This window comes from Canis lupus, chromosome 28 (genome assembly GCF_011100685.1).
Source record: "Canis lupus familiaris isolate Mischka breed German Shepherd chromosome 28, alternate assembly UU_Cfam_GSD_1.0, whole genome shotgun sequence".
Taxonomy (NCBI): domain Eukaryota; kingdom Metazoa; phylum Chordata; class Mammalia; order Carnivora; family Canidae; genus Canis; species Canis lupus.
Window position 1 is genome coordinate 26,165,236 of NC_049249.1, and position 19,439 is coordinate 26,184,674.

Genomic DNA, 19,439 nt, shown 5'->3' on the forward strand with positions numbered 1-19,439 from the left:
AACAGTGCCAGTATTATAAATCATTCATTAACTGTTGGTGCAATAGAGATAATCCTCTGCAAGATTGGATAATATGAGAAATCATATGGGTGGCAGCTTTATCTGACTTTTTTTTCAGCTGGCGATTGTATTTTATCAGCTCTCTATTAACAGAATAAAGGAGGAAATAGAGTAATTTGATTACTGTAATCAGTAATTTGATTATCAGTGTTGTTTTCAAGGGTGATATTCATAATATATTATAATTGATACAACTTGGGCATTAATCAATCATAACTGACTTTGTTAGTATTCTTTGTATGTAATATTGTATATATTGCAGATAGGATCCTTGCAAATAGGCATTGTACTTACAATTTTTTAAGTATGTATTTTTGCTTTTGTCCCAAATAGTCATACTTAGACTAAAATATGTTGGTTGCTTCTCTGAAATTCAGATTTAACTGAGCATCCTATATTTTATCTGACAACCCTACCCACTGAAAATATTAACCTTGTTAATTTGGAGAATATAAAAAAAGTCTGTGTTTAAGAGGAGATTGCTTTAAAACTATGATTGAATTTGATAGGCATTAAAGTATAAAGTAAATTCTGGAGAGGAAGGAAAGGAAGAGTTAAATATTTAAGTGAAGAATTAGAATTATGCATCACAATATATGAAAGATAAAATATTCTAGAAGGAATTGTAGGAGAATTGGTAGGATTAAATGAGTTGTTAAGATATGAAAAGAACCTGAAGAAATAAGATTTAAATGTGGAAATGAGAAGGAAATTAACTAAGATTAATGAAAATGAAAAGCCTATGAAAATAAAGTAAAACTTTGAAATAAATTGTGGTATTTGCAAAGTTGAGTTGTGAAGACAGTACAATTGTCAAGGAAACATGGGACTCTTAAAAGTTTGTGTTCTGTACAAGTTTAATAGCATATATTTTTAAAAAGATTTTATTTATTTATTCATGAGAGACACGGGGGAGGGGAGAGAGAGAGAGAGAGAGAGAGAGAGAGGCAGAGGGAGAAGCAGGCTCCATGTAGGGAGCCTGATGTGGGACTCGATCCTGGGTCTCCAGGATCACAGCCTGGGCTGACGGTGGCGCTAAACCACTGAGCCACCCCGGGCTGCCCAGTTTAATAGCATATTTAAAATGAAGTGGTAAATGTTACTTGATACTCCCCTAAACTTATATATTTCCCATGTGACTCAGTTTAACTTTTTTTTGTCTGAAACTTGGTTCTTTTGCTTATTGTGTTTAGTTTTGTACTAAGCTGGGAGGTGTCAGAAGTAAACTTGTTGCTGTTTTCACAGGTTAGAGAATTTTTTTTATTATTTTCAATGTAGTTCAATTTTAGGTAGGTAAGGATATTTACTAGCTTTTATTTATTTTTTTGAAGATTTTACTTATTTATTCATGAGAGACAGGGAGACATAGGCAGAGGGAGAAGCAGGCTCCCTGTGGGGAGCCCGATACAGGACTCGATCCCAGGACCCGGGGATCACGACCTGAGCCAAAGGCAGACACACTCAACCACTGAGCCACCCAGGTGCCCTATTTACTAGCTTTTAGAAGTGATGTAAAAAAAAATCATAATAAATAAAAAAGAAGTGATGCCAGTCATAAGTCAATTTATCTTATATAGAATTTAATTGCGATGTAGATGTTACATTTTAAGCAGAATTATTCAATAAGATATAAAAGTTCTATATTAATGTATTAAACTAGAATATTTGACAGAACATATATATGTTTATATATATGTAAATACATGTTAGTGAGAATTAACATGTATTTATGGGCATAGCAAATGGTTTTGAATATTTACTGTATGCTTGATACTTGGGACAAATCAGTGGACATAATTAATGTCCCTATCTTTATGGAATTAGTGAGGAAAGACAGGCAATTAGAAAAAACATAATTACCATAATAAATAAGTACGTTGTAAGTAAATTATTATATATGCGCATATATATAGAGATAGATAGGATAAGCAAATCATGAGTGCCAAAGAGAAGAGCTACAGTTATAAATTCAGTGGTCAAGGGGAGGTATCACAAGAAAGGTGATAACAGACTTGAAGGAAGTTAGGCATTGGCATTGCAGTTATCTAAAGGCAGGGAAAACAGCCAGATGAAAGCCTTAATGTGGTAGGTACTTGGAGAGTTCAAGCTAGAAGGAAGCATGAAATTGCATTGATAGTGGGGGAGAGAGACCGGTCATGTAGGATGTTGTAGATCTTTCGAGAGTCATGGGAATGTTTGAGCATGCTTTGACTTATATTTTAAAGGAGTCACTTTGCCTACTTTGTTAAGAATGTATTGGGATTGAGAGGAAGAGTAGAAATGGGGCTTGAGTTGGGATGAGATCATCAAGGGAATGAATTCTAGGTGGAGAAGAGGACCAGGAACTGATCTGGACGCACCATATCATTAGGAGGTCAGGGGAAAAGAGGAGAAACCAACAGAGGAGACTGAAAAGGAGTGGCTGGTGAGGTAGGAATTCCAAGAGTATGGTGTCTTTGAAGGCAAGGGAAGAGAGTATATGGGTAGGAAGGATTGATTAGCAGTATCAAATGCTTATGATTAACCAGGTCAAGGAAAGTGAAGCCTGAGAAGTGGCCAGGGATTTAGCAAGTTGGTTTTAACAAAAAGTTTTGCTGGAGTGTTGTTTGTAAAAGCTTGATTTGAGTTAGTTGAAGAGAGAGTGGAAAGGTTCAAGGAGGGGCAAGGAAAAAAGAGGTAGTAAAGAAATGGAGTGATAGTTTGAAGGGGCAGTAGTGTGGTCAAGAGAAATTTTTCTTGCTTTTTTTTTTATATATATATATAAGTGAGGAAAATAACATCATGTTTTTATGCCGATGGGAATTATCCAGTAAGATCAGAAAAGTGGTGATGTAGGTAGGAAGGAGATGAGCAAACTGCTAGAATGTTGTGGGATCTAGAACTCTAGTAAACTCCAGTATAGTTTATTGAGAGCAGCAACAGCCAACTGCCAAGTAGGGGTCTAGGACCTAGATGCTAAGAATAGTTTTGCATTTTATTTTATTTTATTTTATTTTATTTTATTTTATTTTATTTTATTTTATTTTATTTTATTTTTTTATTTTATTTATTTAATTTAAAGTTTTTGTTTATTTATTCATGAGAGACACGGGGAGAGAGAGAGGTAGAGACACAGGCAGAGGGAGAAGCAGGCTCTATGCAGGGAGCCCGATGTGGGACTCGATCCCAGGACTCCAGGATCACACCCTGGGCTGAAGGCAGGCGCTAAACCACTGAGCCACCCAGGGATCTCCTAGTTTTGCATTTTAAATGGCCTGTAGAAAAGAGCTGAAGAAGAATGTATGAGACCAATGTGTTATACAAAGCCTAAAATATTTACTATCTGGCCCTTTACAGAAATAGTTTGCTGGGCCCTAATTTATGGTAACTTGGTGGAAAGCAGTGTGTTGAGTATAGATATAGGTACAAGTCAGTGGAAATTATGTTCTGATTGATTATATTTCCTCATTTATATCATATACACATACTTTATAGGTGGGAAATAAGCTAAACATAATACGGAAGACAATTTTTGATAATCTTTTCTTTTTTTTCCTTCCTTCTGTCCTTCCTTCTCTCCTTCCTTCCTTCTGTGAAGAGAGCTCCCTAACCTTTTCTGATAAGTTGGAGGAAGAAAGAGAAGAGGGGGGAAAAATAATGGATAATGAACTTCTTAAACATATTCTAGTCAGTTCTTAGCTGGGTGCTTCCCTTTGTATGTTTTGGCAAATTGAGGAAATTTGAGTGTAGAGTATGATGGTGACAACTGGAGTTCTGTTAGATAAGCATTTGAGATTCATAGTTTAGAACTTCTGTTTTCATATGTACATTTTTAGAACAAACATTAATTTTCTTTTTGTATCCTACAATCTAACAAGTACCTTATTTTTACAGAAGCTTCTACTTATTATATTCATTTTATCTCAAAAAGTGATCTGTGAATGAGTTGGCATAGGAAATACATACTTCTTAGTTAATTTATATAATGCTAAACTTTGTGTAAAAGAATAAAAATAAAGCAAATGGCTATTGTAAAAATGGAGATAATTTTCATCTATTTTGAAAAAGATAAGCTGGCTTTTAAAAAAGTCAAAAATGCAGAACAGCTCACTTATTGTTTAGGCTAATCAATTGGTTGAAATTGTTTTTTTTTTTTTTTAATTGGTTGAAATTGTTAAAGGTAATTGAACAAATTAATTCCAGTAATAAATAGCCTGGTCAAGTTAATGTATATTACACATTTAGGTGATTGAATTCTAATTTAGAGTAGGTATATCTTGAATGAGTCTTTATTTACAATTTCTAATATGGTACATAAAACTATGAGTTTATTAGTTATAATTGTTTTTGAATTTAATGAATACTTGAATACAAGTGAGGAAAGCATATGCAAATTAAATAAACAAAAATGAACCTTAGCTTATAAAGTATTTTTCTTTTTTTTCATTTTTAGTTACAACTTAGAAAGCAGTATATGGAATGTAGGAAGTTTATCAAGGGGTCCTCTCCAGAGATATGGACACTCTCTTGCTTTATATCAGGTATGGATCCTGCTTTTTAAAATTCTAATCTTTTTTTTTTTTTTTTTTTTTAGATTTACCTTTAAGGAGAAAAATACTAAATCTCAGGTTTATTTCAAATACTTAATGAGAACAGTAGTAGATCATAGATCACATAACTTGAGATTTTGAGATGTCACAAACTCATATGGTATTTTACTAAAAAAAGTAGATTGTAGAACAGTTCTTTGAACATGAGAAGAAATGAAGATTGAGTTTTTGTCCATGGCTTTATACCTAATTATCAGGTTAATCACTTTTTAAAAATTATAGTACACATAAAATGTACCATGTTAACCATTTTTAAATGTAGTTTCAGTGATATTAAGTACATTCAAATTGTACAACCATTACCACATTATTTTCAGACCTTTTTTCATCTTGCAGAACTGACACTCTACACCCATGAAACAGTAACTTCCCATTTCCTCCTTCCCCAGCCCCTGGCAACCGCTTTTCTACTTTCTCTGGGAATTTACTCTAGGGCCTCATGTAAGTGGAATCATATAGTATTTGTCTTTTGACTGGCTTATTTCACTTAGCCTAATGCCCTCAAGGTTCATCCATGTAGTATATGCTAGAATATCCTTCCTTTTTAAGCCTTAGTAATATTCCATTGTATGGATAATACTACATTTTGTTTATCCATTTATCCATTGATAGACCCTTGGGGTTGTTTTCACCTTTTTGGCTCTTGTGAATAATGTTATTGTGAACATGGGTTTATAATTATCTATTTAAGTTCTTACTTTAAATGTTTTGGGTAGATAGCTAGAAAAGGAGTTGCTGGACTATATCACAATTCTATTTTTAATTTTTTGAGGAATTACCGTATTGTTTTCCTTTTTTTTTTTTTTTTAAGATTTTATTTGTTTATTCATGCGAGATATATAGAGAGAGGTAGAGACACAGGCAGAGGGAGAGAAGCAGGCTCTGACGTGGGACTCGATCACAGGTCTCCAGGATTACGCCCTGGGCTGAAGCCAGGTGCCAAACCGCTGAGCCACCCAGGTGTCCCCCTATATTGTTTTCTACAGCAGCTGCACCATTTTACATTTTCACCAGCAGTTCCTAAGGTTCTAATTCCATCACATCCTTGTTAACACTTGTTATTTTCCTTTTTTTTTTTTCCAGTAACAGCCACAATTTTGCATTCCTACCAGTAGTGCACAGGGTTCTTACTCCTCCACATCCTTGTTAACAATTGTTATTTTGTTATTGTTTATTGTTCTTTTTTATAATAGTCACCCTAATGTGAAATAGTATCTCACTGTGGTTTTGATTTACATTTCTTTAATAATTAGTGATGTTGAATGCCTTTTCAAGTACTTACTGGTTATTTGTATACCTCCTCTAAAGAAAAGTATATTCAAGTCTTTTGCCCATTTTTAAAATCAGGTTATTTCTTTGTTATTGAGTTGTGGGTGCTTTATATATTCTAGATATTAACCCCTTATCAGATACATGATTTGTGAATATTTTCTTTCATTCTGTGGGCTGTCCTTTTACTCTGTTGATATGTTCTTTGATGCACAAAAATGTTTAATTTTGGCATTGTCCGATTTATCTATTCTTTTCTTTTGTTCTCTGGGCTCTTGGTGTCTTGTCCAAGAAATCATTGCCAAATTCAATGTTATAAAGACTTTTCCCTATGTTTTCTTTTAAGAGTTTTAAAGTTTTAATATTTATATTTAGGTCTTTAATCCAGTTTGAGTTAATTTTTTGTTAAGGTAAGGGTTCACTTTTGTTCTTTTGCATGTGTATATTTTGTTTTTCCAGCACAATTTGTTGAAAAAACTGTCTTTCTCTCCTGAATGGTCTTGGTACCCTTGTTGAAAATCATTTCACCATATGTATGAGGGTTTATATCTGGGCTCTCTATTTTTTTGATTTGTATCTGTGTACCAGTACCACACAATTTTGATTGTTGTAGTTTTGTAGTAAGTTTTGAAATGAGGAAGTATGAGACTTCCAACTTTGAGACCAAAGTTGTTTTTCAAGTTTATTTTGCCTATTCAGGGTCACTCAAGATTCCATACATGTATTTTAGAATAGATTTTTTCTGTTTCTCCAAAAAATGTCATTGAGATTTTGATAGAGATTGTACTGTACTCAGTTACTCTGGGTATTTGTGTAATTCATGAATTTAGTATGATTAAAATGATAGGCTACTTAACTGGTCTTAACTGGTTTTTATTTTGTATCATCAAAGATTCCTATGTTTTGTGGTCTGTGGCTAGACCCTTTAAATAAGAACTTACTACATATTTTCTGTGCTTATTTAAGAAAATGTGGAAAATACAGGAGTGATATAAAGAATAAACTGCAACTCTTTTCTTTGCATATGCATATTTTAGAGATAATATAAAAACCTCTCTATGTACATATGTATGTGTGTATATATAAATGCTTTCTTTTAATTTTGGTTTTTAGTTTTAGTGTTTCGATTTATTACATTTTTTTGGTAATGGCTTTTGAGATGTAACTGACATACTATATAGTTTACTCATCTGAAGTGTGCAGTTTTTTTAGTCTATTCAGAGTTCTGCAACAGTCTTTTGCAGATTTGCATAAAATTGCAGAGTTGTATAATCAATTTTAGAACAATTTTATTACCTCACAAAGAAACTTGTACTCTTTATAACTGCACACCTCCTCATCCTCCCAGCTTTAAGCAATTGTGAATTTACTTCCTGTCTCTATAGATTTGTCTCTATAGATTTTGTCTTTTCTGAACATTTCATATAAATGAAATTATGTACTATATGGTTTGTGACTAGCATGTTGCAGTATGTATTTCATTTTTATGGCTAAATAATATTCTATTCTATTCTATTCTATTCTATTCTATTCTATTCTATTCCATTTGCTTTATCCATTTATCAGCTGATGGACATTTGGGTTGTTTTCACCTTTTGGCTATTATGAAAGTGCTGCTGTGAAATTCATGTGTAAATTTTCGTGTGGACATATGCTTATGTTTCTCTTGGGTATATATGTAGGATTGAAATTGCTGGGCCAAATGGTAACTCTATATTTAACTTTTTGAGGAATTGCCAGACTGTTTTCTAGAGTGGCTGCACCATTTTATATTTCTACCAGTTATATATGAAGGTTCTAGTTATTTTACTATTCTATCCTTGCCAAACTGGTAGGTTGACATCATTTTGATTGTAGCCATCCTAGTATTTGTGAAATGGTATCTCATTTTGTTTTGATTTGCATTTTCTTGTTGACTAATTATATGAGTCATCTTTTCATGTGCTTCTTGCCTGTTTATATTTTCTTTGGAGAAATGTCTATTCAAGTCTTCTTCCCATTTTTTATTTCTTTATTTTTAATTTAATTTTCTTTATTTTAAAGATTTTATTTATTTGAGAGAGAGCAAGCACAAGTGGTGGAGGGGAGAGGGCAGAGGGAGAAGAGGCAGGCTCCCCTCTGAGCAGAGAGCCTGACTCCAGGTTCTGGGATCATGACCTAAGCCAAAGGCAGCTGCTTAAACTGACTGAATACTGCCCCCTCACCCCTACCCCCTGCATCTCCCTCTTCCCATTTTTTAATTGGGTTGTTTTATTTTTGAGAAGTAAGGGTTTTTTTTTTTTTTTTTTTTAATATGAGTCACTTATCAGATACGTGATTTACAAATATTTTTTTCCCATTCTGTGTGTCTTTTGAAGCACAAAAGTTTTTTAATTTTGATGAAATCTGATTTATAATTGCTTTTCTTTTTTTGCTTGTGTTTTGGTATCATATTTAAGAAACTGTTGGCCAAATCCAGGGTTATGAAGGTTAAAATTCTTTATAAGAATTTTATAGTTTGGCTCTTACATTTAGGTCTTTGATCCATTTTGAGTTTTTTGAACATAGTATGCAGTAAGGGTTCAAGTTCATTCTTTTGCATGTTGACTATCTAGTCTCTTTATACCATTTGTTGGAGAGGCTCTTCTTTTCCCCCTGAATGGTTTTTGGCACTTTTGTTAACTATTAGTTGGCCCTAGAGGTATGAATTTATTTCTGGATTCTCAGTTCTATTGATTTATATGCCTGTAGCACACTGTTTTGATTACTTTTCCTTTGTAGTAAGTTTTGAAGTCGAAAAGTATGAGTCCTCCAATTATATTTTTCTTTTTCAAGATTGTTTGGATATTCTAGGTCCCTTGTAATTCCATGTGTTTTGAAATCAACTGGTCAATTTCTACAAAGAAACCCTCTAAGAGACTGCATTGATCAATTTGAGGATTATTGCCATCTTAACTATATTAAATCTTTCGACTTGTGAACATGGAATGTCTTTCCATTCATTTAGACCTTTTAAAATTTCTTTCAACAACGCTTTGTAGTTTTCAGAGTTAGAGTTGGTAATTTCTTTTGTTTAATTTATTTCTAAGTATTTTTTTTTCCTTTTGATGCTTTCGTGAATGGAATTGTTTACTTAATTTCATCTTTTGGATTGTTCATTTTAAATGTATAGTAATAGATTTTTTTGTACATTGATTTTGTATTCTGTAATGCTACTAAATTCATTTATTAGCTCTAATTACTTTATTTCTTAGGATTGTCTATGTACAAATTCATATAATCCATGATAGAAATATTAAACTACTTTTCCAATCTGGCTGCTTTTATTCAGTTTTTGCTTTTTTTTGCTCTGGCTAAAACCTCCAATGCAATGTTGAATATAGTGGTGAAAGTGGCCATCTTTGTCTATTTCCTGATCTTAATGGGAAAGCATCAGTCTTTTACCACTAAGTGTATTATTAGCTGTGTGTTTTCCTTAGGTGCTCTTTATTAGGCTGATGAAATTCCTTTCTATTCCTAGGGTAGTAATAATGTATGTCATTTATATATCATCCATTTAAGTCATGTAATTGAAATTATTTGTATAATTAAAAAGTGCTATAATGTATTTGCCCATAGCCATGAGAAATGGTAATAAAAATGTACTCCACATAGTGTATCAATGTGGTCTTTTTGGTGTACAGTGCTTGATGAAAACAGTGAATGAGACTAGCACAAAGCGGTACACCTAGATGGTAATATTTAAATGTAAGAACTCGACAACTAAGATAGTTAAAAAACATAGTCAATTTAACTATATAATATAGCTCTTATTTTTTTATTATTTTTTTAATATAGCTCTTTTAAATAAAGTATCTTAAAGTAATTTTTTGAAAGCATGGATTCCCCCAACCTTTTTGTAGGGAAAAGCATTAATTCCCATTTGACTTTCTATAAATAAGAACTATGTCTTATACATGTTGTAATTACTGAAGTTTAGTGTTAAAATTGAGCCTTTATTTTTAATTAATCTATATTGCTAAGTTACAATTATTTTGCTTATTAATATATGTTTTTTAATTTACAGGAAAACATCTTTATGTATGGAGGCAGAATTGAAACAAATGATGGCAATGTCACAGACGAATTATGGGTTTTTAACATACATAGTCAGTCATGGAGTACAAAAACTCCTACTGTTCTTGGACATGGTCAGCAGTATGCTGTGGAGGGACATTCAGCACACATTATGGAGTTGGATAGTAGAGATGTTGTCATGATCATAATATTTGGATATTCTGCAATATATGGTTATACAAGCAGCATACAGGAATACCATATCTGTGAGTTACTTTGAAAATGTAACTATATACTCTTTATTAGTTGAGAATATTTTTATCTTTAATAAAATCTTATGAGTTTAGCCAAATGGTGAGTTCTTTGAATCAGAATTATGAACTAAGAGTTAATAATTTTTAATATAAATCTTTTGATTTTGTATTAGGTTTTGTCCTTTAATATTTAAATTTATCTTCTTAGCTAAAAGTGGGGAAATGTTACATACCAGTTATGCATTTTTCAGGAATTGAGAATATTTAAAAATATGAGAAATTCCAACAGATGGTGCTATTTCTTTGAATTTTACTTATGAGCCAGGAGCTAAAACTAACCCAGTTTCTTTACTATGCATTCCATGATTTCAGGATTTTCAGTTTTCAGGGTTCTATTTCTAATCTTACTGCAATATCTCTATATATGTATTATTCTTTTAAAGTAAGCTTCCTGAAGATAGTATGTTTACTTTTATAAGAGATTATTATCTGGTGCATGAAGGTGACCGAGACAATCTATATGTGACTTTTGTACTATAGTCTTAAATACTTGTCTTTGTTTTCTGATACTTAATTTTATTTTGAATCTTAGGACATTTTCAAACACAAGATTTTTTAAAGAATTTGTCTAAAATGCCATATGGTCCCTATTTAGATTGAAGACTATATTCCATTTCTGGATCTGGCCAGTATTATGAACTTTTGTGTATAGACAGCTATATCCAACTATTTAGAGTCCTTGTGTAGTCTTACTGAGGAATCTCACTTGCAGAGCAACAAGAGAGTCCTTGATGTGCTCAGAAGACTCCCTTTCTAAAAATACTCCTCCTTTCCCCCTGCAGTCCTTTCAAGTGATCAGTTTGCTTTTTGAAATCCCCACTGCAGCTGAGTGGGTACTGGGATATGTGTCCTTCTCCTTTCTTATTGCCATTTTACACTGTTTCCAGTCCTTCCTCCTTCAAAGCACTCAATCTTAGATCATCAGACTGTGTTACCTATTACTTCCTATTACTTCTTCACTCTTCTGCTGCTCCTCAGATCACTGTCCTTTATTCCTTGAAAAATACAGCTTCTGGTTTACTAACATTCCATCTGACATAATACATTACGATACAATATATTGGCTAAATATTTTTCTGATTTCAGTATCCACTTAAATACTTCTTCTAATACTTGGACTCTCATTTTTTTTTTTTTTTTAAGTCTCTCAGAGATTTTGTTTTCCATTCAGTTTGAGTCACTCTCTCCCATTGTCATACTCTTGACCTTGTGTACCTCAGTGAATCCCGTCATTTCCATTTCAGGTATCTTACTCTTGGAGTGCCACTGCTCCTTCCAGCTTATTTCTTCTAGTACCCCAACCTGTCCATTCTCCAGCCTTACTAGAGCTGTTAGTCCAATGAACCTCCTATCAATTTTTCTCTGTCACTCCCTTATCTGTACTTCTAACCTTACCCAACTTGAAGTTCATAATCACCAGTCTTTCCTCTAAGTCTCCTAAATTGACCATTTCATACATTTCCCTCTCTTCAAATTTCCAGCACTTCTTCCCCATGATTACTCTCAGCCATCAGTGGCCTTAACTTTTTATTTTACTAGGCAAACGGAACATATCTAAAGAGAACAACTGCTGATGGGAACATTTTGGAGTGTTATGGTTAATAAGCAATGCTGTGCTGAATGAACTACTATGTACACATATTATTGCTGTCACAGACTTGTGGCATTGAAGCAAATGTGGCTGTCATTGCATTTTTTAGATGGGCCCAAGAGTTGTTTAAGCAACAGTTACAAGTCTTCTATGTAGAAAGATTGTTTTGTTTTTTGATTTTGTTATTAATTTTTGGTTTTATTACGGTGTTCAGGGAATGTTGTAGGTATTATTTCTACTTTTTGTAATTGAGATTTTCTTTGTGGGCTAATCTTCATATTTTATAGATACTTAAAAAGGAGGTAAATCTTGTATCAAGGTATGGCATTTGAAATATAAATATACACACACGCACACACACATACACAACTATCATGTCTACTTCATTGATCTGTTTAGATATTCTTTTCTTTCCTTACTTTCTTTTGTACTTTATTGGTCATGCTCTGAAAACTGAATTAAAGTTAAAAATGTTAGTTTATTTTTGCCTATTTCTCCTTATATATTCTGGAATTTATACTTTATGAAAGTTGCTATTATGGATATTCATAACTGCCATATCTTTAATTGCAAGTTGTACTTTTAAAATTTTTTTTTTAAAGATTTTATTTATTTATTCATGAGAGAGACACACAGAGAGAGGCAGAGGCACAGGCAGAGGGAGAAGCAGGCTCCATGCAGGGAGCCAGACGTGAGACTCGATCCCGGGTCTCCAGGATCACGCCCTGGGCCAAAGGCAGACAGACGCACATCCACTGAGCCACCCAGGTGTCCCTCAAGTTGTACTTTTTTTTTTTTGTACTTTTTAATATTACAAATTGCTTTGCTTGCTTAATGTTTTTGACTTGATTTCTACCTTGTCTGATATTAATATTATGGCTTTTGCTTTTTGTGGGAAGGAGTTCAATATTTTCCTGGTATACTTTTGCCCTTCCCTTCCTTCATTGTTAACCTTTCAGAATTGCTTTAAGTATATCTCTTGTGTACAAGAAATAGTTGGATTTTGCTTCATGATTCCATCTGGTTTTTGTATACTTTGTGTCACTCTGTTGTCTTCCTGTTTTTAATTATGGTTCTTATGTTTAGGGAGAGTGAAGCCTTCCCCCCCCCCTATTTTTTTTGTGGGAAGGAGCATGGTAATTTTTGAGATCTGCTACCATTAGGCTTCTTCCACATTCCTGTTTCTCATCTTCTTTTCTGCATTCTTGTGGCTTCTTCTGTGTGACTCTCTTAGGTTCACTTGCTTTTTGCATATTCACACCTTACTTGTAGCTTGGAGTTTTTTTTTTTTTTTTAATTTCTAGTTTCTTTGGATATTTAATTTTCTTTTTCTTTCCTATTACCTTTATGTTTTCCTTATTGTTTTATATGTCTTTTCTGAGGAAAATGGGAACATTCAGAATTAAACTATCACCAAGCTTGTAATTGAACCAGAGGATATGACTTTTGAAGTTTTAAAAAACAGAGTCTAAAGTTAACCAATACTTTTACTCTTTGATCAACATTCAATGTACAGGCTACTGATTTTTACTGCTTTAATTCATCTTGTTTTGTTTTAGTAAATTTGACTGTACTATCAATATTTTATACTAAGAGTCACAGTTGTTTCTGTAAAGGGCCGTATAGTAAATATTTTAGGTTTTGTGGGCCATATGGTCTTTGTCACAGCTAGTCAACTCTGCTGTTATAACATGAAAGCATCCACAGGTAATACATACACAAATGAGCATGGCTTTATTCCAGATTGGGCTCCCCTTGGTCTTAGATTGTTTGCTTCTTGGGCCTAGCAACCCTGGTCCAAATTCAATTAAAATTTTGGCATGCAGTTTTTTTGGGACCTTATATGTAGGGTGAATTCATACCCAAAGTGGCACAATGTTTAGTCTATAACCAAAAGTTTCCAAGGGAAGCTTTTCTTTCCTTGCATACAGAGCCAGGGCATTTTCTGTCAACTGCTAGAGAGCAGATTAAAAAATTTTTTTTCATGGGGGATATAACCTTGACTTTATGTAGAAGTTCTCTGATTCAATACTTCCATGGGCTCACCTTCAGTATTGACCATTAAAACCAAATTTCTAGGTTACCTGATTAGTATACATCTTCCCTACTCTGCCTCCCTACTGAATATACAGTTTACAGTTCACAGAATACATTACTCTTTTCATACTTCCCTTAATTGAACAATAGTTTCATTCAATTATGAGACATGGTGGTGATTATGCTTTCCAGGGATGGCTAGGAAGGCACATCAGATTTATTCTAATCTCTGAATGGTAAATATTGATACAGGTTGATTACTGATAAATTCATTTTCTGGTAGGTTTTTGTTTTCATTTGGAGTAATTTGATTATATAATTTCAATCGTAGTTTTTTTTTCTTTTAAGATTTTATTTATTTACTCATGAGAGACACAAAGAGAGGCAGAGACATAGGTAGAGGGAGAGAAGCAGGCTCCCTGTGGGGAGTGTGATGTGGGACTGGATCCCAGGACCCTGGGATCATGATCTGAGCCAAAGGCAGATGCTCAACCACTGAGCTACCCAGCTGCCCCTCAAGTTAAAATTTTAACTATTTGTTAGAGTTCTTTCAATTTATTCTATTAAAAAAATACTAATTATAAATAAATTTATCTACAAGGTATTTTTGGTTTGACTTCATTAATTGCACTACTTGTCAGGCATACTTATAAATATAGTATAAGATAGATATGGGAGGAATATATAGGTTATGAGCTTTATAAGAATAATAGATGAATTATGAGCAGTTTTAAAATTCTGTGAATTAAGTACAAAGTAGAACTCATCAACTTTTCTGTAAAATCATATCTTAATAAGATTATTACTTTATTTACTCCTATGCATTTTGAATTCACTGCTTATGAACATAGGTATAAAAAATAATCTAAGTACTTTTACTTTGAAAAGTACTTACAAATAAAAGAATACAAAAAAGTGGGTAAATATAGTTTAAAGATGTTAGAATAATTAAGTTCTATATATCATAGAAAAGTATTTCTTTAGGGAATGATATTATATTGAGTAGTGCTGCTTTGAACATATGTAATAGGATAATTTATCATCTTAGTTATAAGTGATTACTTATTTCCACAGAGTTTTTATATATATTTATTTACTTACTTTTTCCTGTTCTTAGTGGGAATTATTATACTGTGATAGTTTAGGCTCTTTTTTCCTGACTAATTTTAATGGCATCAGGTACCCAAATACAGGTTGGTTTTACTTTGACCATCCTTACATGTTTAAAACTTCTAGACAACTAAGGAAAAAAATGTTTTTGTATTAAAGAAGGGACTATCTCTTTAACCAGCATTGTGGTGAGGATAACTGAAAAGAAGGCTGACATTCATTAAGCAGAGTAATTCATGAAAACAGGGTATTTTGCTAGATGATAATTCACTCAGAAATATACCTTAACGGATATTGATCTCATCATTATGTAGAAATTTAAAAAACAGAAAAAACTCCCAGTTAACATACTTCAGAATGGCCCTTATTCAACTTTTCATAATATTGCAAAGGATTATAAGGTATTTCTTGTTCTGCATTTAGTACAATGACTCTTCTTTGAGATTTTTGTAATATAATTTAGAACAAAGTGACCATTTAGTTAACTTACCTTTAATTATTTTAATTGGAGAATTACAGATTAGCATTAAAAAATCGAGGATACTAGAGAATATTTTTTTTTTTTTTTAGAGAATATTTTTTAACTGCTGAGATTGTAGGTCTTGCCATTGCTATTTTATGAATTTTAGTTTTGTTGAACTAAGGAGCTCCAACCATTGGGTTGACTTTGTAGCTTATAAAAGCACATTTTGGTTCTGCTTGGTTTCACCCAGATGCAATAATGCATATGAGCAAATGATGAATCAGGTATGTTCCCTTACCTTTGCAGAACTTATTTTGAGCAGGATGATACAGACAATAAAAAATAAATATAATAGGTATGCATGCTATATGATATGTTAGAAGATAGTAAATTTTATAAAAATAGAGCAAGGTAAGAGGATTGATAGATAGTACTTAGGGTGGGAAGTGGTTACAAAATAGGAAGGAGAGTGTAGATCTCATTGAAAAGATGAGTTTTGAGCAGAGAGTTGAAGGATGTAAAAGAGTTTGCTACATCAATATCCGGGGGAAGGGTGTTCCCTGGAAGTGGGAGCAGCTGTGTCAAGGCAAGAACATCCTAAGCATGTTTAAGGAACAGTACGAAGTCTGGAGAAGAGAGTATGGAAAGTAAAAATGAATAGATAAGGTTAGACAAGTAATAAGGAAGTAAGATCATTAGGTTTTTGTGTTGCTTTTGTTTTTTTTACTGAGTTAAAAATGGAGAGACATTGCAAGATTTTGGGTAGAGTGATGACATCAATTCTGAAATGCAACATTTTGTCTGTGTTGCAAATAAACTCTAGGAAGGAAAGAGCAGAAGCAAGGAGGCCAGTTCAGGAGTTGTTACAGTAGGACAGTGAGGTTGGTAATATTGGAGATGATGAGAATTAGTTTCTCATCAACATCTATATGTTTTTAAAGTAGAACCAATAGTATTTGCTGAGGGTTTGCATGTGGAGTCTGAGATAAAAGAGAGGAGTCAAAGATGATTCCAAGGTTTTTGGTCTGAGCAGTTGGACAGATGAAGTTGCTATACTGAACGTAGAGGATTCTGAAGCAGGTTTAAAGTGAAGGTGGTTTGAAGGTCAGGAGTTTAGTTTGGATATGTTGTATGTGAGATATCCACTAGACCATAAAGTTGACTAGACATGTACATTTGGGAATGCTTAGGATGTAGATGGCATTTACAGCCCTGAGACTGGATCAAATCACTAAGGAAATGGGTATAGATAAAAAGAAGAAAAGGGTTGGGCTTCATGGCGTTCCATAAGTAGGAGAAGATGATGAACAAGGAAGAGTAATGTTGTGAACTAGGAGCTAAGTGAAGAAAGATGATTAAACAGAAAAGTAGTCTATCATGCCAGATGCTGCTCTGCTGATGGCTCAAGGAAAATGATTTTTAAAAACATTTTTAGAGAGAGAGAACATGTGTGTGCACGCTCGCACATGCACACACACACACGAGTGGGGACAGGGGATGGGCAGAAAGAGAGAGAGTGAGAGAATCTTAGGCCTCACACCAAGTGTGAGTCCATCATGGGGCTTGATCTCACGACCCTGAGATCATGACCTGAGCTGAAATCAAGATGCTTAATTGACTGAGCCACCCAGGCACCTCTCAAGGAATATGATTTCTAAGGATTGGACATTGAATTTAGTACTGTGCAAGTGACTGGTTATGTTGGCAAGAATACTTTTTATGTAGTGGGGAAGGGTAGAAAAAGCCTGATGATTGGATTTTAGAGGGAGCAAGAGCAGAATTAGAAACAATAGGCAAATTCAACACTTTTAAGAAAATTCACTTGTAAAGTGGAGCAAAGAAGGTAGCAGTAGTTGGCAGGAAATACAGGATCTTTTTAAACTTGGATTTTTCCCAGAAGCAGACCATTAAACAATGATTCAGGAAAAAGAATTTTATTTAGGAAAATGCTGGTAATGCTATTCGAGGAGTTAAGAAATAATGCCAGCGTGAGAAGGCGACCATAATAGGATCCACTAATAAAACCAGCCACCACAGGAGTAATGGAGCTTAATGACCCAGGCTTCAAATTAACACTTCATCTTTGAAATCTCTTCTTTAACTTTTAAAGTTCTTGTTAGTTGATGAATCCTGTGGACAATGTCTTTAAAATCAATCCATTGTTTAGCTGAAGATATGTTTCATTCATTGTTGTGTGATTTCTGTGGAAATGTGTGTAGATGTATAAGAACAATATTTGGTAAAATGGCTTATGTGGGACACACATCAGTAGATCTGGCAGGGAATTATCCACGAGGGTGCCCTAGAGTACAACTTCTACAAAGTGACGGAGGGATGTCAGGTGCTTAGCAGTGACAGAAATTGAATTTCATGTGCAGAATTATTGGAACAATCAGGACATAACGAAGAGATCAGCTTGCAGTAAAGGCTCGCTAACCTTTTGTTTAATTAAGAAAGTAAAGGTGGCCTTCATAATTGTATAATGGTGAAAAGATTTATTAATCCAGAGCTACATTTGCTGCATTTTTCATTTTTTAGAAGTGGCTTAATTTTCCTCTAACTTCCTCTATTTGTTTATAAATGAATATGACACATATACTGCTTTTAATGAGTATTCTTCTTGTACTTTTTCTTCTTCTACAAAATTAATTTTAGAGTATGCAACTTCAGTATGCCTCTCTGAATGTGTACTTTTTAGTAAAGTACCCTGTAGTAAATGCTTGATAAATATCTGCATGTATGTAGAGGGTTCTGAGCACATATTCTTTAAAAGTTGAATCTATATATTTCCTTAGTGTTGTTTAAAGTACATTAGCCAAGTGTTAAAAATTGTAGACTATACATGTTATTCTCTTTCTAGTGGTGACTCAAAGTATTGTGCTTGATATTCTCCATGTGTCTCTTTATTTACCATTTCTGTCCTGCTCCTGTGCCCTCTATCTTTCATTGGGGCACCCACTGTAGATCAGAGGGTGGAAGAGGAGTGAGGCTGAGGTGTTTGATTTCCCCAATACCCTGCCTGCGGGGTCATCTTGGGTTAGGTGGGTTGCCCTACTGAAGGCTGGACTGTCAGGAGTCTTTGTCTATACAGCTACTCTCTAAGAGTTCTGGAAACCACTCCCTCCTCTTGCTTTTTTTGGACTAAAAGATAGTAAAGACTTCCTGTTTTGTTAGTTCCAGGATATTGCCCTGGTCATAGTTTTGAAAATAGTTTTTTTATTAGACTCCTTATAATTGCTCATTTTTAGTATATCATCTGTTTCCTCTCAAGACCCTGGTGATTGCAGCTGCTATTTGTTCTTTAGAGATTTAAATAATCCTTGATACGTATTTAGGCATTAGGATCCTGGAGGGTGGGAGAAAGAGATGTTTTATAAGAGGACTTCATCCTTTATTAGTGGAGAAAAATTTCAGCAGAAGTGTAAACCTTTTAGAATAGCATGGAGGTAGGTCCTTTGGTCCATTTCTACTACTGTTATTGAATAAAAATTTTATTACTGTATGGTCCTTTGTAGCATTTTATTTTCTCTTAATGTTAGAGATTGTTGTATTTATTTAACATTTTAAGAGCATTAGCTAGCTATTCTGGTTTTGCAATAAGCAGCACTTTTACTTGCTTACAGCTTGCTTTCCATTTATTTTATTGTTTATTTATTTAAAAAAGATTATTTGAGAGAGAGAGAATATTGCGAGCTGGGGGAGGAAGAGGGTGAGAGGCAAGCAGATTCTACACTGAGTGCAGAACCAGACACAGGGCTCAGTCCCAGAATCCTCAGATCATGACCTGAGCTGAAACCAAGAGTTGGATGCTCAACCGATTGAGCCAGCTTTTTGTTTATTTTTTAAAATAACCACTTGTTGGTTTATAATTATGTTTACTCAGACTCAACTTTATTTGGTTATTAAGTCATCAATCTAAAAGTAACGATGTCTTACTAGCAAAAGCACCCCCAAAAGCATATTTGGTAAGA

General features: G+C 33.7%; 1 protein-coding gene across 1 annotated transcript in view; it reads left to right on the forward strand.

The window, feature by feature from the left end:
- Nucleotides 1-19,439, forward strand: part of ATRNL1 (attractin like 1) — a 786,695-nt gene that overhangs the window by 49,786 nt on the left and 717,470 nt on the right. Inside the window, exons 7-8 of the mRNA XM_038578888.1 lie at nt 4,493-4,580; nt 9,964-10,219. Coding sequence (XP_038434816.1) covers nt 4,493-4,580; nt 9,964-10,219 — 344 coding nt within the window. The remainder of the gene's footprint in view (nt 1-4,492; nt 4,581-9,963; nt 10,220-19,439) is intronic.